Here is a 24,660-nt window from a genome sequence, read left to right on the forward strand (position 1 = left end):
ATACAAGAAAATGAAAACCACTGTCCTTTGATAGCTGAAATGGCCCTCTGTGTAATTTTTACAATTCAAAAACTAACTACAGAAGATGCAGTTGCTCTTTAGGGTCAGAGCAGCATTAAAGACCATGTCAGTACTCAGAATCCTCTGATCCCTGGCTATTATGAGGTATTAAAAAGTAACCACCACAACATTCTTAAAATACACTGTTTTGGAGAAAATATGCAGCTTTGGCAGGTGTGCTTAAAAGCAAATCCCAATTCTGTGGTTTCCTGGATACAATACACAGCATTGCCGATAGCTATAAATTCCAAATGTGCAATAGATACAAGCTGTAGATTGAGCACACTGTTTTTGGGTATGTACTGATGTTTTTGGGTGTGTCTCACCTCCACCTGATTCCTAAATCATTAATGTAACATGAAGGAGAGGGAAATGAGGCTGTAGCTCAATAGATCACACATGCTTTGCATGCAGAAGGCCGCAAATTCATTCCCTGCCATTTCCAGGCAGGACCGCAAAAGAATATACTGACCTAGGTGGATCCATAGGTCCACTCAGCAGGTTCTTACGTTCCTGTGTTCAAACTATATTCTAGCTCTCCTTTTCCACTTAGTTTAGCCAATTCATTTATCAGCTTTCCTTTGTCCAATCAGTCCCAAAGGTATACCAATTCTCTAGTCTTTGCTCCTACACAATTGGAATACAATATTAGCAGATGTGAAGAAATTAAGAGCAGTAGCTCACCAAAATCCAGGAGCCACAAATCAAGTTTGCTAACTGCTGGAAGCTTGAATACATCTACCATTTAACAAGTATTTTGATGTGCATTAGAGCAGCAACCCTCAAGGGCACATGCAGAACTGCTATGGAGATAGAATGTAAACAGTAATCAGTATTTATCCTTTCCAGTTTGTTTAAATCTAGACTCGACTAGCTATAATTTACTCAAAAGTAAAAGAATCCACTGTGGTGCTACTTTTAGACATTTCTTCCTCATTCTTTTTTGCAGCTGCTATGGAAACCATAAATCTCCATGCTAAATATCAAGTTCCCCTCTCCAAAAATACCAGTCCTTTTTCAAGGCATTAGCAGAGTTTGAAATCTCCTGGTTCACCAAATGAGCCATGATCAGTTTAAAGGGTCGAGTCATTTCTACTTCCCACCAACTTCAAACTGTTTAGTCTGATAAGAAATAAAAATAAATACACATCGGATTAAAACAAAAACATGAATGTGCAAATTGGAGACACTGTCATAAGTAGTACATTAACTGAAACAAATCACCTTTGCACAAAACTGTTCACTTGCTGAAGGAACAAAGCAGATCAAGCAACTCTGCATGGGATGTCTTCATCTTCACTCCATGGCATTTGCGCCAAGTGATAACAATACAGACAAGAATAGATGCTTCACATACTTCTGCACGTTTAACAGATTACAATGCAGCTTCATTTCGATATCCAATCAGCTTCCCAACCTGAAAGTAGCTCACAGCGACAAACATAACTAGATTTGTCCTCTCTCTGGACAGTGTGAACTGTCTGCAAACACATGGCTTACAAGGAAGTGAACTAGGTAAGTGGAGAACTGTAAGGCCATATAACATATTTTATGGTTATCACCCAAACAAACATTCTAGTATTTTAAATTTTTGATACAGTGTGACACAGTAGTGACGGGGTGAACTTAAGACAAGAAGATCTGGGTTCAAATTACTGCTCGGTTATGAAACTTGGACCAGTCACACTCTCTCAGTCTAACTTACCTTGGAGGACACATGTGAGGATTGGGGCTGGGACCACGTGTATTGCTCTAAGCAACTTGGACAGCACGTTTTTTTAAAAATGCAAAAATACAAGTTACTAAAAATAGATCTTTCCATCTGTTACTCAAGTTGCTACAATAAAACAGCTGGACTTTCTCACCTGCACCAAATCACATAATTAGCAAAGAGCCCAAAAATGGCTTACTGAACTAGCAGCAGAATCACTGTTTAACTTGGATTTTGCCACTATAAACCCACTCAACTGTAAAACAGTAGCTACTGGCTGAGGCCAGACAAGTAGGGCCAATGCTGCTGTCTTTTCATACCACATGTTTTTCATCTCACAGGGACACACATTGCTCCAGTAACCCAAATTACTGATATAATTCACTATCTGGGAGAAAAATGTATGAATTTCTGCAAAGAAAAGGAAGGCAAGTGGTATCTCATTAAGTCCAGTCTGAGCCTGACAGTGACTGCAAATGTGCTTTTAATCACCTACATATGCTTAACTTAAGGGGAATAATTTATGGGAGAATATTGCTAACCGTTTTCAAAAATAATAATTTAGAACACTGGAGATCAGAGATAGGGAACAACTCTTCTCCCAGGGTTCACTGACAATAGGTTAAATTGGGCTCAAATTATGCGAAGGAGACTTCTGATTAAATGCTAGAGAAAAATAAATCCAGTTCTAAGTCAAGCAGCTCACACTGGTGGGAATGTGCTAATGGGAGCACATAATACCCATGTAAGAGATCTGTGCTGGTTTTCAAGCTGTTTCCAAATGCAATTCAAAGTGCTGATTTTAACATTACTGTAATCTTTAGTCCGGTCTATCCTAAATGAGCCCCCATTACATCAAAGTTGTTAGAGATTACCCGCTCAGAGTTCCATCTTTATCAGCAATCCATGACCGAGGACAAGCAAGGTCTTTCTTGTAAAAGCACCTTCAGTGCATTGAAAAGGCTTTTCTTTCTTATTCTGCTGCTACCAATTTGAAGAGTTTATGGTGTGCATGTTGGATGTTCTAGATTGGTACAGTTTTTATTCTTACTGTATTATGCTAACAACTATTGTGCTGTTATGGGTGAGGTGTTCACTTAAAAATAGAGATAAGACAAACAGCGAAAATAATATAGCATCACAAAACCTGCCCACAGGCAAAGAATATAACAAACAATTGTATGCAGTGTTTTTCCTAGTGAAGCACCAAATGAACTAGAACAGCTCAACTAACAGATTCTGACTGTTTTAATAGCCTTCATGGAGTTTTTAAAACAATTAACTGGTTTCAAACTGCAGCATTCATACATACCCTCACGACCATTCCCAGCTAGAGAACATGTGCATGTGATTTATCCTACACAGGTTTACTTGGAATTAAGTCCCTCCAAGTCCAATGGGACATATTTTTCAGTAAACATACATAAGATTGTGGTGTTGAGATTCTTTTGGCACAGCAGAGCTGCAGGTTCTTCAACAGAAATCTATTAGCAAGCACTAAAACAACAGAGTCAGAACAGCACAGAAAGTGGAGGGGGGACGAATTCAGGCATCTATTGAACCACCATTGGACATCAGTTTCTCAAAGCAGTGCAGCACAGTTGATATTCTGAGAGAGTAAATGATGAGTAACTTTGTGGACTGATTTAGATTTTTTCCCCCAGCTATGCAGGATGTCGATCAAAGGGTTGGTAAACACAGGTGACTGCTGCCAAGAGAGGAAGATAAGACATGGGGGGGAAATGTTAGCAGAAAAACTAGACCTGTGAAGGAAATCAGAGGCTATGGACATGTTTCTTCAGTTAGACAGATGAATGGAGAATAGGTCCATTAGCGACCTGAAACCTCCATGCTCACAAACAGCTTGCTTCTGAATACCAGTTACTGACAGAGAAGCAACTGTAGGTGACAGCTTCTCTTTTCATGCCTGCTTGTGGCCTTCCCAGAAACACAAGGCTGACTGCTGCAAGAAACAGGATGCTGGACTAAGTGGACCTTTGATCTCATCCAGCAGGTATCTTAAATCATATTTATTTCTTTGGAGGAAATTAAAGCATGGGCTTTGCTTAGCTAGATTGAATCCAATTAAGTTCAAATTGTGAATGAATAGGCAAACGAGGACCAAGGAAGTTTCACAATCTGCTCCCAGTATGCACCGGGAAAAACTTCAATAGGGGGGGAAAAGCTGATAAAACAACTTCAAGAACTGATGTAGGACAAAAAAAATGTTGTAGAACTCCAGCAAACATTTTCTGAAAATATGATGGAAAACAGTATGGCTGCAAACTGGCTAGAGAAAACATTACAAGTTGATCAAAATTGGACAAGAGTTTGGCAATATTCACTGAGAGGAAATACACTCAATTACATAAAGGACTAGTTGCACAAGACAACCAGTGAATAAGAAGCAATGAGCAATTAAAAGGGATAGTAAAGTGTCACTGTTTGCTTGGGGAGGGAGTATCCAACAGTAAATTAGGAAATTACACAGAATAATTACTTAAAAAGAAGGTGCCTGCTCAATATACCCCTGCTAATTGGGCAAGAGGCACTTTTTCAAGTGAGTGCTCCTCTTTTTAGCAGGGGGAGAGTAACTGGCCCACCTCACCCCAGCAGTGTCTTTTCTAGTGGCTGTCTGCTGGTGTTCTTTTTGCATCTTTTTAGACTGTGAGCCCTTTTGGGACAGGGAGCCATTAGTTGTTTGATTTTTCTCTGTAAACCGCTTTGTGAACTTTTAGTTGAAAAGTGGTATATAAATACTGTTAATAATAATAATTAATAATATAGGTACAGGAAGGGATAATTTGTGTTGCGCAGAGCTTGGAATTCTCTCTCTCCTCTCAGTCTCAAACTCTGGGGTCACAGGTTATTTAAAGAAGGGCAAGGTTAGGTAAACCAAGTCTAAACCAATCTATTCCCAAGTACTTTCCTGTCACTAGCCCCTTAAAGACAGAAAAGGAGGCACAAACATTTCTTAAACATTATAAAACATGGAACTGTTCTGCAAACAGGAACCAAGGTGAAGGTGCTTATTGGAGTTGTAGGCTTTGTGAGGGCTGCTGCAAAGGAAGTACTACTGTATTCCTCACAAAGCCTACAACTCCCATAAGTTACTTCACCTGTTCGAAGAATAGCTGCATGTTGGTGCTGCTTCAGAACAAGGTAAAATAGCTCCTTTTTACCCTGCAGCTAGCTGGTTTCCTTTTTCACCTTGTCTGAACTGGATAAATCAGACCATGACTGCTGCATCACTTGTAGAACACCATGAAATCACAGCTTGATAAATTATGTGAAGATATACAGCTAGGATTTTTCCCACATATGTTTTACAGATTCTCTCACCAGATGTGCTGTCATGGAAGCTCTTCCTGCTCATTTATTGCTAAACCAGAAATATTAGTCACACAGAAAAACAACATACAGCACAATACACCAGAAATCTGTGCTAATATTACATCTTGAGTTTTTGGACAATGTAGATTGTGTTGCCTCACTTTTGTCCCCACTTGCACACAAATAGGAAATAGATTAACCAAGTTCTGCCTATTGCAGATGCAATGCTAGTCATTTCTGAAACCAAGGGTTAGTGATAGGGGAGAGTACTGCAAACTCCTGACTTCTCCTCTGACTTGTACACATGTATCAATCCCCTTTCCCTGATTAATGATAACTATTATACTACTGCACTTGGACAAGCTATGGTTATTTCTTACACCAGAGTTTGAAACCAGGATTAGAAGCTTCTTTGCAAATACTGGTTAAAGCAAAACATGGTTAGCATTGATGCAGATGTAATAATGCATCACAATTAACACTAACCAGGAAAGGGAAGCCATAGCACATGTAATGTCTCCTAAACATGGCAATATAGACCTGATGTAGAACATATAGACCTAAAGTAGATGTATAAACAAGTACGCAATTTCAAAATAAGATCCCATGTAGCCAAGAACAATTCCAGAACAGCAAGATACCAGGAAGCATTAACTTGCTTCATGTAGCATACCAATTGATACATACCATAGGTACATTTTCAACACCACTAGTCTGTTATCTTGGCTTTGCTCACAAATTCCTGATTCATGATGAAATCCAGCATTATTACAGTTACCTCCAACGTCTATGTGATTCATTGAAAAAAGGAAATAATGAGCAAGAGCAGAGAGATCGTCGTGTCTAGGATATCTATTCATGACAGGTTTGCTCTCCCCCCCATATCCACCCAGAATTTGAACACATCCTAGCAAAATTCATTATGTCTGAAAAGAGAGCAGCAAATGTGAACCAATAAAGGCAAAGAAATCCAGATACCTATTAGTCCAAAGCTAACACAGAGAAAATAAATTACAAACTGTAATCCTGGGGCACCAAGTTTAAATCACACTGAGCTCTGACACACCAGAGTTCTACATAACTGAGCAGACCCCAATGACAATCATGTAAAAACTCCAGCAAATTTCTCCACAGTACTTGACTGTAAAGTTTGAACTAGCCATGTAACTTCTGTCATAGCCTTCATAACTTTCTAACTATTTCAAAAGTTACTGTAAAAGCATAGTGCTACTGCTTCTTTGGACAATGTTTATGATCTTCATATTAAGAGATGTTATTGCGGGAATTTCTATCCTACTTTTCCATTCTCAACACCGCCACCCAAGGTAGCTTACAATACTAAACAATCTAAAAACTAATGCTTCTTTCATACGAGGAAATAAACAATAAGGAAAGGAAAGAAGATATTGCAGGAACACTCTAGTTATTTTACATACAGTAGGTGTGGTGTGTGACAAATTACTGGAACCCTGTGAACATATTTCAAGAAACTGAAAGAACTTGCTAACCTTGGAAGAGAGGAAGAGTTCATTAGAACTGGTTTATTTTTTTCAAATACAGGTTCCCAGAGTATTAATCCTTGACTGTATGTGTATTTTAAATGGAGTTTGTTGCCCATCTTATATTGCAAAACTGGTAACATTGAAGAAGCCTACTATAGCAGAAGTTTTCAAATTCTGTCATGGGGGATTCACTATGAGGGAAAAAGAACAATTTGAACTTCCTAGATGAACAAAGCATAGAAATGCAGACCATTTAGTTTATTTCTGACACTCATGATCATCTTGGCATAGGGATAACCAGATTAAACCTGTGATTCCCAAACTGGGGGGTCACAACCCACCAGGGGAACTGGAAATGGGCCCTTCCTCCTTAAGGAGCTCTGATTGGAAACTGGAAGTGGGCTCCAATCACTGATCAGAGCTCTGTATAGCTGCAGGTAGGCTCACAAAGGGGGATGTGAGCCTACCCGACCATGCCGGATGCCAGTGCAATCCCCCCAGGTAAGCATAAAAGCCCCTGGATCCCTGTGGCGCCATGATCACTGCAGTGCCATCATATTCTCCTCCCCCACCCCCTTGCCTCTCCCGCAAACACTTACCAGGGTCCCAAAGTCCAAGTAGGACTTTGGGAACCACTGAATTATACCAAACAGAAAGGAAAGTTCAGTTACAAGGGCATGCTTACAGGGCAGAAAACAGCAATAGATTCTGGGAAGCTACTATTACTTGCAACCATGCACTGTTGAAGTCTATACATATGAATAATAAAGATGAAGTGAGGGAAAGAAGGAGAAGAACCAGGTAACCACTTGGCAGGTTCCAATCATTGTCCTGATAAACTAGGCCAGGGGTGCCCAAACCCCGGCCCGGGGGCCACTTGCGGCCCTCAGGGACTCACAAACTGGCCCGCAGGGAGCCCCCAGTCTCCAATGAGCATCTGGCCCTCTGGAGACTTGCTGGAGCCCATGCTGGCCTGACGCAACTGCTCTCAGTGTGAAGATGACTGTTTGACCTCTCGCATGAGCTGTGGGACAAGGGTTCCCTCCAATGCTTGCTGTTTCACATCTGTGATGTAGCAGTGGCAGTGAAGGAAAGGCTAGCCTTGCTTTGTGCAAGGATTTTTATAGGCCTTGAGCTATTGCAAGACCTTCATTCATTCATACAAGTTCCATCTCTAATATATTCATTTATATAAATTTATTCAAATTTGAAATGTAAATTAATTTGGCCCCCGACAGTGTCAGAGAGATGATGTGGCCTCCTGCCAAAAAGTTTGGACACCTGTGAACTAGGCAATGGTGAAGGCAAGTTCTTTTCCCTGAAACATCCACATGCACGAAGTCTAGTGTTCTGGATCTTATTTTATATTTTAAATGAAGGGAAGCATTCCAACACGCAATCGCCATTCTTAACTATGTTCTGATGCAACACCATTCCAGAATCACATGCTATTTCTGCACATTTGCTCTTAGTTATTCTAAAATGGTTCACATAGCACCTATGCTCTTAGCAAATTCACCAAGGAGACATGGCTCAGTTCTTATTCTCCCCAAAGAATACTAAGCAAATGGTGCTCTGAATCAGAAGGACAAGTGTCCAAGGGATTCCTGTTATTAATCAGTTTCAGAGTAAAAAGCAGCATTTCCAGCCTTTGTAGATTCTAGGACAACAAACACTTCTTTTGAACCATGTCAGCTACACCTTTCCTTGTACTTTTATAGTGCAATCTTATGTAATTTTATTTTGAAGTAAATTCTTTGAGGAACAATGAGGTTTCCTTTCTAAGAAATGTATTTAGGATTGCAGCCGCAAACAAATGCCCACTTTGTTGCCCAGTCCTCCCTTTCAAAAAGGAGTTGCTGAGACTGGAAACTGATATTTTAATCTGAAATAACCAATTCTGGGAAATAGGCAGCAAGTTAAGTTCAGTGCAAACTCCTATTACTAAATCTCTACATCGGACTAGTGGGAAAAAGAATAAGTTTCATGAAGTCAAAACAATGCAGCTGCTATAGCCAAAGTACAGCAAGAGGTGTACTAAAATAATTTGGCACTGCAAAATAGTAGACTTGTAGTTTGGCAGATCACATAGGGACAGCCAGCATGATCTAACACAGGGGTGTCCAAAGTTTTTGGCAGGAGGGCCACATCATCTCTCTGACACTGTGTCGGGGGCTGGGGAAAAAAAGAATTAATTTACATTTAAAATTTGAATAAATTTACATAAGTTTACATAAATGAATATATTAAAGATGAACTTATATGAATGAATGAAGGTCTTACATAAGAACATAAGAACAGCCCCACTGGATCAGGCCATAGGCCCATCTAGTGCAGCTTCCTGTATCTCACAGCGGCCCAACAAATGCCCCAGGGAGCACACCAGCCTCATCCTTACAATAGCTCCAGGCCTTTAAAAGTCGTGGCACAAAGCAAGGCCACCCTTTCCTTCGCTGCCACTGTTGCATCACAGACGTGAAACAGCAAGCAGTGGAGGAAGCCCTCATCCCACAGCTCACGCAAGAGGTCAAACAGTCACCCTCATGCTGAGAGCAGTTGTGTCGGGCCAGTGCAGACTCCAACAAATCTCTGTAGGGCCAAAGGCTCATTGGAGACTGGGGGCTCCCTGAGGGCCGCATTGGGAGTCCTTGAGGGCCACAAGTGGCCCCAGGGCCGGGGTTTGGGCACCCCTGATCTAACAGAGAGAACAAGAGACATGGGCTTGGAGAGCAATTCAAATCTCCCTTCAGGTCACCAAGGGTGACCAAATATATCACAATATCAGTGCCCCTATATGGCAGGATGGGACTCGTCAGCCTAGGAAGGCAGCTCATCTAAGAGAAGGAAACTCTGACCTCAAACCTCCACTGCCTTGTGGCTACATCCAGTTCTGGAAAAGGCTTCAGGAGTCAACCTCGAGGCAAAATCAGGAGCCGGAGTCCCTTAGGCAGTTCATGGCTGAACACAGTCACGTTCTGGCAACTCCTGCGACGCCGCTGGAACCAACCGTATTGGCTTCTGCCTTTCCATTGGACCATTCCAGCGACGTGGAGAGGGGGGATTTGCTGCATGGGTAACAGCCTATCCTCCATACCTTCTTTACCCAGGCTTCGCGCACTGGAGAGGACACTCCAACTTCGCCATACGGCGTCGGCACAACACGGGAAGCAGCAGTTTACCGGTTATAAGTCTTTGCTCGATTGGCGTAGAGCATGACGCCAGGGGCTGCTTCCGACGGTGGGAGAGATCATTGCATCTCATTGGGCAGCTACCGCCCGCCTTAAGCTGGGCAGTCCCCAGCCAGTAAGGTGTTGCCTCGCCACGGTCCGTTAACCTCATGGGGTGCGTGGGGTTTAGGGTGAAAACCGACAAGCGGATCGACAACTCTGCACCATGCAACAGAAAACAGAAAACTACTGCCCTAAAGTTGGGCACCTGGAACGTTAGGACAATGACACCTGGCTTCTCTGATGACCTGCAAGAAATAGACGACGCACGCAAAACAGCTGTCATCGACATGGAGCTGAGCAGACTGCAGATGGACATCGTCGCCCTTCAAGAGACTAGGCTGCCAGATTCCGGATCTGTCAAGGAGAGAAATTTCTCATTTTTCTGGCAGGGAAAACCACCAAACGAAACCAGGGAACATGGCGTTGGCTTTGCGGTCAGAAATACCCTGCTGAAATCCATCATCCCACCTACTGTGGGAAGTGAAAGAATTTTGTCCCTGCAGCTCCAGTCATCAGCAGGACCTATCACTCTCATCAGTGCTTATGCACCGACTCTGTCATCTCCAGCAGAAGCCAAAGACAAATTCTATGATGACCTGGCCACCACTGTCAAGAAAATCCCTGTAAAAGAGCCATTGTTCATCCTCGGCGATTTCAATGCTAGAGTTGGTGCTGATAACAGTTCATGGCCCACTTGCTTAGGTCAGTTTGGCACTGGGAGGATGAACGAAAATGGCCAACGCCTGCTAGAGTTTTGCTGTCATCACGGTCTCTGTGTCAGCAACACGTTCTTCAACACAAAGCCCCAACATAGAGTCTCTTGGAGACATCCAAGATCAAAGCACTGGCACCAGCTCGACCTGATCCTCACCAGACGCTCCAGCCTTCCCAGCATCAAGATCACACGCAGTTATCATGGTGCTGCCTGCGACACTGACCACTCCCTGGTGTGCAGCAGAGTGAAACTGCAAACAAAGCGACTGTATCACACGAAAAAGGAAGGAAGACCTCGCATTGATACCAGCAAGACCCGGGATCAGAGAAAAGTGGAGGAATTTGCACAAGCGCTTGAGGAATCTCTTCCAGGCCCGGCCGACGCAAACGCATCCAACAGATGGGAACATTTCAAGAATACCGTTTACAACACCGCCTTGTCCATATTCGGCAAGAAGACCAACAAGGCGGCAGACTGGTTTGAAGCCCACTCTGAGGAGTTGACACCAGTCATTGAGGAAAAGAGGAGAGCTCAAGCAGCATACAAGGGCTGTCCCAGTGAGTGCAACCTGCAGGTCCTCCGAACTGCTCGCAGCAAAGTCCAACAGACTGCCAGGAGATGTGCTAACGACTACTGGCTCCAGCTCTGTTCCGAGATACAGATAGCAGCTGACACGGGCAACATCAAGGGGATGTATGATGGTATCAAGCAGGCCCTAGGTCCAACACAGAAGAAAATTGCCCCTCTGAAGTCTGCCACAGGCGAGGTCATCCAGGATCGGGCGCAGCAGATGGAACGCTGGGTGCAGCACTACTCTGAGCTATATTCCAGAGAAAATGTAGTCACCGAAGAAGCACTGAACAACATTGAGTGCCTGCCTGTGCTGGAGGAGCTTGATAGTGAACCAACCCTAGAAGAACTTCACGTGGCCCTGGACTCCCTTGCCTTTGGCAAGGCACCTGGAAAAGACAGCATCCCTGCTGAAGTCCTAAAATGCTGCAAAGAGATCATCGTCACTGAGCTGCATGAAATCCTCTGTCTCTCCTGGAGAGAAGGTGGAGTACCTCAAGACATGAGGGATGCAAACATCATCACGCTGTACAAGAACAAAGGTGACAGGGGTGACTGCAACAACTACCGCGGCATCTCTCTCCTCAGCGTTGTAGGAAAGCTGTTTGCCCGAGTTGTACTAAAGAGGCTCCAGGTACTTGCAGAGAGCGTCTATCCAGAATCGCAGTGTGGATTCCGAGCCAACAGGTCCACCACTGATATGGTATTCTCCCTTAGACAACTGCAGGAGAAATGCAGGGAACAACGACACCCACTCTTTATAGCCTTCATAGATCTCACAAAGGCTTTCGACCTGGTCAGCAGAGACGGCCTCTTCAAGATTCTCCCCAAGATTGGATGTCCACCCAGGCTCCTCAGCATCATCAAATCTTTCCACAAGGACATGAAGGGCACTGTTGTCTTCGATGGCTCCACATCAGACCCTTTTGACATCCGAAGCGGAGTGAAGCAGGGCTGTGTTCTTGCACCAACCTTGTTTGGGATTTTCTTCGCTGTCCTGCTGAAGCAGGCCTTTGGAACTGCAACAGAAGGCATCTATCTCCGGACCAGATCAGACGGAAAGCTCTTCAACCTCTCCAGACTGAGAGCAAAATCCAAAGTCCAGCTGAAATGTCTGCGTGACTTCCTCTTTGCCGACGATGCAGCTGTCACTACCCACTCTGCCAAAGATCTCCAGCAGCTCATGGATCATTTTAGCAAGGCCTGCCAAGATTTTGGACTGACAATCAGCCTGAAGAAAACACAGGTCATGGTTCAGGATGTGGACTCACCTCCCTGCATTACAATCTCTGAGCATGAACTGGAGGTTGTCCATGACTTTGTGTACCTTGGCTCAACGATCTCCGACACTCATTCTCTCGATACCGAGCTAAACAAGCGCATCGGTAAAGCAGCTACCACGTTTTCCAGACTCACAAAGAGAGTCTGGTCCAACAAGAAGCTGACGGAACATACCAAGATCCAGGTCTACAGAGCTTGCGTCCTGAGTACACTTCTGTACTGCAGCGAGTCATGGACTCTTCGCTCACAACAGGAGAGGAAACTGAGCGCTTTCCACATGCGCTGCCTCCGACGCATCCTCGGCATCACCTGGCAGGACAAAGTTCCAAACAACACAGTCCTGGAACGTGCTGGAATCCCTAGCATGTATTCACTGCTGAAACAGAGACGCCTGCGTTGGCTTGGTCATGTTGTGAGAATGGATGATGGCCGGATCCCAAAGGATCTCCTCTATGGAGAACTCGTGCAAGGAAAGCGCCCTACAGGTAGACCACAGCTGCGATACAAGGACATCTGCAAGAGGGATCTGAAGGCCTTAGGGATGGACCTCAACAAGTGGGAAACCCTGGCCTCTGAGCGACCCGCTTGGAGGCAGGCTGTGCAGCATGGCCTTTCCCAGCTTGAAGAGACACTTTGCCAACAGTCTGAGGCTAAGAGGCAAAGAAGGAAGGCCCATAGCCAGGGAGACAGACCAGGGACAGACTGCACTTGCTCCCGGTGTGGAAGGGATTGTCACTCCCGGATTGGCCTTTTCAGCCACACTAGACGCTGTGCCAGAACCACCTTTCAGAGCGCGATACCATAGTCTTTCGAGACTGAAGGTTGCCAATACAAATATGGCAGGAGAAAACACACATATTGTTCTATCCAAAGAATTGCTGTTGGGAAGGGCAAGATTTTAAACACTTTTTGCACTTAATGCTGCTACATTATAAAGATTATTAACATCTTAACATATTCAATAACATGAACTAAGCTGTCTAGCAATTTTACATAAGCAACACTAATAAAATATTTAAGCCTTTTCTCCTGTTGCTGCCAGTATCTGTTCTTCAAAAAGCTCTTCAAACAACATTTAATTTCTCAGTACGTGGCAATCAGGAACAGGTAGTCATATTAGATTTCGAGAACAAAATTCAAAAGGGTCAGGAAAATAACACCTTTATCAAGACCAAAGTTCACAATACTGAATGAGAAAGAAATCATCAGGTTATACATAGTAGGTTTGTTCAAATAAGATGAGTGTTTGTCCCTAATATTAAGGAAATAGTAAAAACACACCACATGTGTTTGGTAAGTGTATCAACTTGTAAACAAGTTGAGAAGATAAAAAAAGGAGACTTCAGTGCAGCACTACACTTGCATCAAGTTTTATCAATTGATTGATTGCATCAATCACAAAGAGAAAATGCACACATTCAGACTGTCAGGAACAGCTCTAGATGTGCAGGACTATAGCTTATTTCAGCGCATAAAAATTGCTGATAGCTGTGCTAGTCTGACTAAAACCCAAACACCAAAGTAGGGCAAAACCTTTATTGGAACATACTGTATTAAAATGCCACAAAGTAGTCAACAAGCTTCGGAAGTTCTCCAGAATTCTTCTTCACACCTTCAACTATGCAAAACAAAAAGGGGGTTCACTCTTTAGGGCATGTATTCCTACAGCAAACACTGCAATCAATCATGCATACCTCAGACAAATTGCTGTCATCAAGTCTGCTGTTACTACACAATGCAAACATGAAGACACTGCTCTAATAGCTGAGAGACAAATTGTTCCCAGAAATAATCAACTGTTTTAAAAAGAAATTGCACTTTTTCCATAATTTATTCACAAAATACAAGAGAAACACAGCAACTCCCTGTCAAATGAAAGCATGAGTGGGATTCAGTGAAACAGATCAGGATGTACTACACCATAATGAGCTGAAATGAAATGGTAAAAGCTGTGAGCTGCAGAAAGGGTGACACAAGTTGACTTATCTGACTATCACAGCAGCAACTATCTATACAGAGCACAAAGTAGTCATGTTTTAAAAATGATTCAAAGTATTTCCAACACCCAGTGACAAAAATCAGTTGCTAGAGACAATTAAATTTTAATGTCAGTTTAACCTTGCAACAAAAGGTTTAAAAAAAGTATCTCCAAAAACTGTTAATTTTAGCAGAATTCTGCAAGAAGCACAAAGATGAAACTCTGATCAAGGAATATCTGTATTGACTTTGAAAGACAGCTGATTTACAGATCTGTTGTTTATGTCTGCAAAGCAGTATTTAACATTGCTTTTTTTCCCCTATAACTGATTCTTAAAGAGATATGAACCATAATTCCTTGGGAAACTTTTATTCCAAGTGTTTCACCATTCATAAATACTTCATAAGTTAGTGTGCTGAAAGTTTTTAGTCCAATATAACAAAACCCTGAAACAATGGAAAATCACCTGCAAAACTTCTATACAAAATATTCAGTTAGCAAAACTGTTACTAGTAAAGTACTAAGTAATAAAATCTACTTCCCAGTACTTCATATAGAATTCCAAATATGTAGAAAATAAATATTTATGATTTCAAATTGCCAAGAGTTTGCAAAGTACACCGGCAAGAGAGTGACATTAATTTTTACAGAACATAAGAATGTTTTCTATGTATGCTTTCTAACATAAAACCCATGTCATAGATATAAAAACACCTAAGCAGAATTAAAGCAAACAAATTTAAAAAATTATGTTTTTTTCAAAAGCTTTTTAACTTAGGCCAGCTTCAGACATAGCACTACATCATGATTAAACCATCATTAAGCATTACTAGCACAATTCTTGGCTTGTACCCCTCCCCTCTGCATAAAGGGAGAGAAAATATTTCCATTCCTCATTTAAAACAAAATGCAATTTTTTTGTTGTATTCAAGCCTGGCAAAACATGGCTTGTTGTAAATACAATTTGAAAACAAGCTAGGATCTCAAGCCAACTAGTAAAAAAGGTACCCTTTATAAGTCAGGGTTAGAAACCAGAAAGCTTGGACTTACAGTGAAACAACCATAGGAAACAACATAAATAGGAGACCATACATATATTCATGCCCTTCATTGGACTTATGGAGGGGAATTTTATCCAATAACAAACAATGGAACAAGGTAGGGATAGGGACTACAGAGAGGCACATCCAGTCCTACACATAGATAAATCAGTACAGCAATTCCTTGTACTTTTATCTGGTTAGGAGCCAGAGCATAGATGAAAGTCAAAAATCGATGAATGTCAAAGCATACCTTTATTTAGCTTGCAAATTTATTTTGGCTGGCAAAAAATAAAATAATTATAGATCACATGTGAATGTGTGCAAAACCTAAATAAACAGAAACCTGTAGCCATTACAGGAAGATGTGACTGCTGTAGCAGTCAATGCCAAAGGGGAGCAGTTAGCCCCCTGATCGCTCCCCACTTCACTTACCTCTCTCTCTCACTATCCAGTGACACCACCATTTCCTCTAATGGCTTCACTGATCATGCAGGCAGAAGAAGGTGGCAGCAGCAGTGCTGGATGTTAAAGGAGAGAGGTAAGCCCTCCTCATCCTTCTTTGTGTCCAATGCTGCTGTTGCTGTCTCCTCCTCCTCTAAAGGCTAGCGGAAGTGATGGTGGCACTAGATGCCAAGGAAAAGAGGTAAGTGAAACAGACGGGATCACCTTCCCTGTTAATTCAATTAATAACAATGTCAAAATTGTCAATAACAGAATAAACAGCAATACCCCTTTAAGAGCTCTGAAGTGGGGAGAAGAAAAAAAAGATAACATAAGACCAGTAAAGACAAAGTCTACATATCAGAGATTCTCTTTAAGAGCTTGAAGAAGAAAGAATATATGCAGGCAGGATACAAATGAAAAGGACATCCAGTTCCTCAAAATGCTGTGATTTAAATGTGAGAATACATACAACAGGGAATCTTATAACCCTGTACCAGCTCAACATAGTTGCAGGACTGCATAGCAATCATACTAGCCACATGAGCTGTGGATAAAAGCCTCCTGCATATTTATTCAGTAGTAAGCCCCATTATATCTTTTCCATACCCACCCAGAGATCCCAGGAATTTAACTGAGGACCTTCTGCACACAAAGCAGGTGCTCTATCACTGAACTACAGCCCCATGTTATGAAGAAGTTGCTAGGAGTTTCTAAGGGTTCACAGGAGATGAGAGTGTGGGCCTGTTCATCAACTGTTGAGAAAAACTTTATCACAGGCCCCAGAAAAAGGGGAGGCCAAAGAATTCTTCCTACCTACCACTGCCTGCACATTGTGTGCAAACCTCCTGGAATCTTAACTGCAAATATATGAGAGAACTCTATGAAAGTGGCAGACACAGCACTGATGCTGTGAAAGCATGAAAATTTGTATCAGATTATAAGAACATTGTGCTCCTCTTCATCACTTTTTTCCAGTACCATGGCGTGCTACAGGGTTTTAAAGAAACATGGCAGGGTGGGATTGCTGTGTTTTGTGGAAGTAAATAAAGAATTGTCCTCTATGGGATGCTCTGCTTTTAGGGCTTCAAGGATATCTATGGACAGTTATGAGAGGTTATGACATCCTTATGATGGTATCTGAAGACACTAAAAAACATTCTTGCTACTAACAAGAGTGGGCTTTCCCTTACAGGTCAGGTTTATGAGATAGTTAAATCAGTCTTAAGTACTTCCCCTTCTCCTCTCCCATGACCACTGACACCTATCCTACAGTGCTGAATATCTGAATAAGTAGACTTTGGGACTGGCAATAATAGTAATGGAGGAGGAAGGGGGTTCATCTGGTTTGTCTGACTACATAGGTGGATTGCAAGAAACTGCTTGAATGAAGTACTGGTTGGGGACTGCATTCACAGGAACTGGCAGGGAAGGTAAAAGTACTTTGAGAGTCATTGCAGACACCATTTCTTTACACACCATAACTTTACTCACAGGAGGTATTCAACAGAGAAATGAATGCAAGACAAGTTCTGCTAAATCTGACCAAAAAGGTCACCTAGACAAACTTCATGATTCCCTGCAGGAACAACCAGGTGCTTTTGGGAACCTGACAAGCTGGGCATGTAAGCTGGGCATGCAAGTAGTATTTAGCAGCATTCTTCCTCTAAACCTGAAGCTTCCTATTAGCTATCATAGCCTATAGTACCCATTAACAGACTTGCTTTATAGTAAATGGGTTCCAGCCCTACTGGGTTTCCCAATGCAGAGCCCAGATTTACCTGCCCAGGCTCAGTAATACCCAGGCTTACCTGCCCAGGCTGCCCAGTAATACAGAAAACCGAGCACACTCCTCAGTCTCTCTAAAATATTTTAAATATAGAAAATCATTGCAGGAAAATTAGCAGGATCGTATTTACCCCCTCTCATGCATCCAAACCCAGAATGTCAATTTATTCTATAATAGCCATTATTAATAAACAGTAGTAATCATTACTAATAGCATTAGCCTCCAGGTTAATAAGTACTGAAAGACCAATCTTTCTCCATGGATTTGTTTAATCCTCTTTTTGAAAACTAGCCAAGTAGGTAGCCATCATCATAGTAGTTCCAGGAGGGCAAGAGGAAAATGCCCAAGAGGTTAGATCAGTGTTTCCTCCACCACTTCACATGCATCTTTTCCAAGTACCACCAGTAGTAACTGGCAATGACATCATTACCAGTTACTTCTAGGTTGGGAGGTCATATACAACCTTAGAAACACCAATAAGACGCTCAGGTGAGATGGGAGGGTTTTCCCCGAGCACAGAAAAGCATGCTTTGGAGCCTCCTACAGCTGTTTATTGTCTCATCTTTCTGGTCTCGCTAATAGGCAGCAGGTGTCCAGGGGTCCCATGAGTACCCACCAGGTACCACTTCAAGTATAGCTGGTGGTGCCCATACCACTGGTTGGGAAACACTGGACTAGATTGACTTAAAATGACTCAACAGGCTGATAGCCCAATCCTAGGCATGTCTACTCTGAAGGAAGTCTCATTATAGTCAATGGGGCTTATTCCCAGGTCAATGAGCATAGGATTGCAGCCTGGAGTGAGGTAGAGGCAACTTCATACCTTCAACTAAAGAATATAAGATCCCTACTGGATCAGGCCACACACCCATCTAGTCCAGCTTCCTGTATCTCACCAAGGCCCACCGGATGCCTCTGGGAGCACACAAGACCACAAGAGACCCACATCCCTCTCTAGACCCCCTTTTAAAGAAATCTAGGACAGAAGCCATCACCACAAACTGTGGCAAGGAGTTCCACAGACTAATTACATGCTGGGTAAAGAAATATTTTCTTTTGTCTGCCCTAACTCTCCAAACACTTCAACACCCTGGCTCTGGTGTAATGTGAGAGGGAAAAGAACACCCCTCCATCCACTCTCTCCATCTCAAGGCCAGGCACCATCACCCCATCCTGTGGCAAGGAGTTCCACAGACTGGGTAAAGAAATATTTCCTTTCATCTGTTCTAACTCCCAACACTCCATCTGAGTGGCTGTCCCCTGGTTCTGGTGAGGTGTTAAAGGGAAAAGAACACCCCTCCATCCCAAAGCCAGGTGCTAGCACCACACACTGTGGCAAGGGGTTCCACAGACCTAATGACACGCTGGGTAAAAGAAATACTTTACTAACTCACCCAACACTCAGTTTCAGTGGACACCCCCTGGTTCTGGTGTTGTGTGAGAGGGAAAAGAACCCCTTCCATCCACTCCTTCCAACCCAAGGCATGTGCACCAGGCGCCATCACCGCATCCGGTGGCAAGGGATTCCACAGGCTCTGTCCTCACCCTCCCAACACTCAATGTATGTGGATGCCCCCTGGTTCTGCTGTTATGTGAGAGGAAGAAGAGCACCCCTCCACTCACTCTCTCTATCCTGAGGCATGTGGGCCAGACCACATCCTGTGGCAAGGAGTTTCACAGGCTCTGCCCTCAGCCTCCCAACACTCAATGTGAGTGGCTGTCACCTGGTTCTGCTGTAGTGTGAGAGGAAAAAGAACCCCCTCTCTCCATCCCAAAGCATGCAGGCCAGACACCACCCCACAGTCCGTGGCAGGGAGTTCCACGGACTAATCCAGTGGCAAGGTGTTCCACAGACACTCGGTCTGTGCGGCTGTCCCCTGGTTCTGGTGTGGTGTGAGAGAGAATACAGCCCCCTCCATCCCAAGGCATGTGGACCAGGCGCCATCCCCACATCCCATGGCAGGGAGTTCCACAGACTAACCCAGTGGCAAGGGGTTCCACAGACACTCTGTGTGGGCGGCTGTCCCCTGGCTCTGGTGTGGCGCGAGAGGAAAAAGAACCCCCTACGCCCACTCTCCAACCCGAGGCATGCAGGCCAGACGCCACCCTGCATCCTGTGGCAGGGAGTTCCACCGACACTCTGTGTGTGAGAGGGAGGAGCCCCCTCCCTCCCAAGGCACGCGGGCCAGCCCACGCCCTGTGGCAGGGAGTTCCACAGGCCGACCTCTGTGCAGCCGGGAGAGCGCCCCGCGGGGCGAGAGGGAGGAGGCTGCCTGCCCTCACCATTCTCCTCAGGGGCGGGCGGCGGGGTCCGGGCGCCGGCGGCCTTGGCTGCGCTCACGCCGGGCGGCGGCGGCGGCTCCTGCTCGTGGCTCGGCGGCGGCGGCGGGGCCTGTCGCCATCTATCGGGGCTGGGCTCGGCGGCTGCGCGGGGCCGGGCGGCGGCGGGGACGGCAGCGGTGCGTCGGGGCTCCGGGGGCGGCGGCGAGCGGCGGCGGGCTCTGGAGCGGGCGGCCGGGCGGAGGCTGCTGGCGGCGGCGGAGGCAGGAGCGGCCTGGCGGCTCCTGCTCATAATTGTGCGACTGGCCCGGCTCGAGCGCTGCGGCGCCGCCGCGTCACTCGCCCCGCCCGCCGGCCCCGCTCCTCCCAGCCCGTCTCCGCGCGCGCCCCGAGGAGCCCGCTGGCCGCAGGGCGCCTGCTCCCGCGCGGGCGCAGGAAGCTGCCGGCCCCGGCGCGTCTCCTCGGGAGCAGGCCCGTGAGAGTCAACGGGGCTCCCTGCCAGGAAAGCGTGGCCTGGATGGCAGCCTGAGAGCCCAGCCCTGTGCATGTCTCCTCAGAGGGAAGCCCATGAGAGTCAATGGGGCTTACTCCCAGGAAAGAGCCCAATCCTAGGCATGTCTACTCAGAAGTAAGCCCCATTAGAGTCAGTCGGGCTTACTCTCAAGAAAGTGAGGCTAGGAGTGCAGCCTGAGAGCCCAACCCTAGGCATGTCTGCTTAGAAGCAAGCCCCATTAGAGTCAATGGGGCTTACTCCCAGGAAAGTGCATAGGATTGTAGCCTGAAAGCCCAATCCTATGCATGTCTACTCAGAAGCAAGCCCCATTAGAGTCAATGGGGCTTACTCCCAGGAAAGTGCATAGGATTGTAGCCTGAAAGCCCAATCCTATGCATGTCTACTCAGAAGCAAGCCCCATTAGAGTCAGTGGGGCTTCCTTCCAGGAAAGTGTGGATAGGATTTGGCTGTTAGCCCCTCAAGTAATATTCATTCTTCACAAGCAATATCTTTTAAAAAAATATCCCCCTTTATTAGTGGCTTTGAGTGTCTGGCAGGGAGAGAAAGTGGGGTGTAAATTTTGTAAATAAATAAATGAGAGGCTTTCTCACCTCAAATAATATTTATTCTTCACAAGCAACATATATTTTTTTTAAATCCTCCTTTATTAGAATAAGTCAAAAGAGAGGGCTTCCCCTGCCCCCAGGACTTTTAAAAAAGAGGGGTGGAAGGGAAAGAGGAAAATTGAGACAACTGAATTTTAAGGGACTTTGTGTTTTAGATTATGCCTTAGGGCCCAATCCTGTCCAATTTTCCAGCACCGGAGCAGCCGCAATGCAACCCCAAGGAAAGGGAACAAATTTTCCCATATCTCAAGGAGGCCTCTGTGACTGCTGCCCCACCACAAGATGCAGTGCATGCCCCATTGGCACAGTTGCATTGGAAAATTGGACTGGATTGGGCCCTCCGTTGTCAATATTCCTATCTCCCTTTAGGCTACAATTCTGTATGCACTTTCCTGGGAGTAGGCCCCACTGAACACAGTAGGACTGCTGGGTAGACATGCATCTCCTTTCTGCCTCAGTAACACTCTGCCCCAAGTGTCATCCTCTGAGTTGTCATCCTTAAACACTCTTTCCTCATCTCATTGTCTTGGTCATAATGAAGAGAATAAAAAGGAACATAAACTGTGGCAAAAGAAATGTAAGAAGGTGATAGGGGAGGCCAAGCGAGACTATGAGGAACGCATGGCCAGCAACATTAAGGGGAATAATAAAAGCTTCTTCAAATATGTTAGAAGCAGGAAACCCGCCAGAGAAGCGGTTGGCCCTCTGGATGGTGAGGGAGGGAAAGGGGAGATAAAAGGAGACTTAGAGATGGCAGAGAAATTAAATGAGTTCTTTGCATCTGTCTTCACGGCAGAAGACCTCGGGCAGATACCGCTGCCCGAACGGCCCCTCCTAACCGAGGAGTTAAGTCAGATAGAGGTTAAAAGAGAAGATGTTTCAGACCTCATTGATAAATTAAAGATCAATAAGTCACCGGGCCCTGATGGCATCCACCCAAGGGTTATTAAGGAATTGAAGAATGAAGTTACAGATCTCTTGACTAAGGTATGCAACTTGTCCCTCAAAACGGCCACAGTGCCAGAAGATTGGAGGATAGCAAATGTCACGCCTATTTTTAAAAAGGGAAAGAGGGGGGACCCGGGAAACTATAGGCCGGTCAGCCTAACATCCATACCGGGTAAGATGGTGGAATGCCTCATCAAAGATAGGATCTCAAAACACATAGACGAACAGGCCTTGCTGAGGGAGAGTCAGCATGGCTTCTGTAAGGGTAAGTCTTGCCTCACAAACCTTATAGAATTCTTTGAAAAGGTCAACAGGCATGTGGATTTGGGAGAACCCGTGGACATTATATATCTGGACTTTCAGAAGGCGTTTGACACGGTCCCTCGCCAAAGGCTACTGAAAAAACTCCACAGTCAGGGAATTAGAGGACAGGTCCTCTCGTGGATTGAGAACTGGTTGGAGGCCAGGAAGCAGAAAGTGGGTGTTAATGGGCAATTTTCACAATGGAGAGAGGTGAAAAGCGGTGTGTCCCAAGGATCTGTCCTGGGACCGGTGCTTTTCAACCTCTTCATAAATGACCTGGAGACAGGGTTGAGCAGTGAAGTGGCTAAGTTTGCAGACGACACCAAACTTTTCCGAGTGGTAAAGACCAGAAGTGATTGTGAGGAGCTCCAAAAGGATCTCTCCAGACTGGCAGAATGGGCAGCAAAATGGCAGATGCGCTTCAATGTCAGTAAGTGTAAAGTCATGCACATTGGGGCAAAAAATCAAAACTTTAGATATAGGCTGATGGGTTCTGAGCTGTCTGTGACAGATCAGGAGAGAGATCTTGGGGTGGTGGTGGACAGGTCGATGAAAGTGTCGACCCAATGTGCGGCGGCAGTGAAGAAGGCCAATTCTATGCTTGGGATCATTAGGAAGGGTATTGAGAACAAAACGGTTAGTATTATAATGCCGTCGTACAAATCAATGGTAAGGCCACACCTGGAGTATTGTGTCCAGTTCTGGTCGCCGCATCTCAAAAAAGACATAGTGGAAATGGAAAAGGTGCAAAAGAGAGCGACTAAGATGACTACGGGGCTGGGGCACCTTCCTTATGAGGAAAGGCTACGGCGTTTGGGCCCCTTCAGCCTAGAAAAGAGACGCCTGAGGGGGGACATGATTGAGACATACAAAATTATGCAGGGGATGGACAGAGTGGATAGGGAGATGCTCTTTACACTCTCACATAATACCAGAACCAGGGGACATCCACTAAAATTGAGTGTTGGGCGGGTTAGGACAGACAAAAGAAAATATTTCTTTACTCAGCGCGTGGTCGGTCTGTGGAACTCCTTGCCACAGGATGTGGTGCTGGCGTCTAGCCTAGACGCCTTTAAAAGGGGATTGGATGAGTTTCTGGAGGAAAAATCCATTATGGGGTACAAGCCATGATGTGTATGCGCAACCTCCTGATTTTAGGAATGGGTTAAGTCAGAATGCCAGATGTAGGGGAGGGCACCAGGATGAGGTCTCTTGTTATCTGGTGTGCTCCCTGGGGCATTTGGTGGGCCGCTGTGAGATACAGGAAGCTGGACTAGATGGGCCTATGGCCTGATCCAGTGGGGCTGTTCCTATGTTCTTATGTTCCTATGTCACCTTCGGAACTCAGTGAGACTAACTTCTGAGTAACCACACATAGGTCTTGGCTGCATGTTAACTCATCTAACAAGGCTGTTAGGTCATCCGATCAAGCACTGACTGCTAGAGCAGTGGTTCTCAAACTTTTTGCACCAGGACCCACTTTTACTTACTTCGATAAACCTTTATTGGCATATTGGGAGTCCACAACAATAGCAATATAACACAGCAAATAAATGCAACTTTACGGGGTATTAACTTCTGGTCTTTATCTTGGAAACTACCACTAAAAATTCCGCCACCAAATTGGTGATAGAAGAGGAATAATCACTAAGAAGAATTGGGAGAGGATCAACAAGGGAGAGAGGAAGAGAAGAAAAAAAAGGGTCAAGTAGGTGAGACCTGAGATTATGATGGACAGTGCACCGAAAAAAGATATGGTCCAGAGTATCTGGTTCAACTGAACAAAACAAACATAATCTATCTGAGCGTGGGATTTGAGAAACTTGTACTGCAGATGGGAATATGTTTGGTCTCGCTAACATGAAAGCCCTTCTTTTTCTCGGATTGGTAAATTGAACAAAATAATTCGCAGGGCGGCCAAGAGAGGGGGACAATCCAAAGAAGAGGGGTGAACAGGTCAGATTTAAATTAGACAATAAAGTTACGTATTCTTGCTCCCAAAGTTTAATAAGATGATGCGCTTTTTGAAGGTCCATATCAGCTAAGAGTTCAGGAGAAAGATCTAAAGAAGATACGTAATTTAGCGTGGATAAGTTTAGACCAATTAGATGAAAAAGGGTCTTTTAGTAAATCTAGGAGAATGGAATTCAGATGAATGTTGAGATGGAGTCTAAGCCAAAACTTAAAAGTGGAAGTCCAAGCTACAGTTGTGGGAAGATGAATACCCAGTTCCAATATCATAGTGGGACCCACTTTTTAGAATGACAATCTGTTGGGACCCACCATAAGTAATGTCATTAACCTGGAAGTGATGTCCTCAATTTAGGCTTCACACCCAAGTTGTGATCAGCCAAGGT

At 44.6% G+C, this 24,660-nt stretch overlaps 1 protein-coding gene across 1 annotated transcript in view; it reads right to left on the minus strand.

Annotated features, from left to right (window-relative positions):
* The window catches only part of TRPM7 (transient receptor potential cation channel subfamily M member 7), a 79,321-nt gene extending 59,309 nt beyond the window's left edge, over positions 1-20,012 (minus strand). The window contains exon 1 of the mRNA XM_066636257.1: positions 19,937-20,012. Within this exon, the coding sequence (XP_066492354.1) occupies positions 19,937-19,939 (3 nt within the window). The 5' untranslated portion in view covers positions 19,940-20,012. The remainder of the gene's footprint in view (positions 1-19,936) is intronic.
* Between the last annotated feature and the right edge of the window lie 4,648 nt (positions 20,013-24,660).

Source organism: Tiliqua scincoides, chromosome 8 (assembly GCF_035046505.1).
Source record: "Tiliqua scincoides isolate rTilSci1 chromosome 8, rTilSci1.hap2, whole genome shotgun sequence".
NCBI classification, from domain to species: domain Eukaryota; kingdom Metazoa; phylum Chordata; class Lepidosauria; order Squamata; family Scincidae; genus Tiliqua; species Tiliqua scincoides.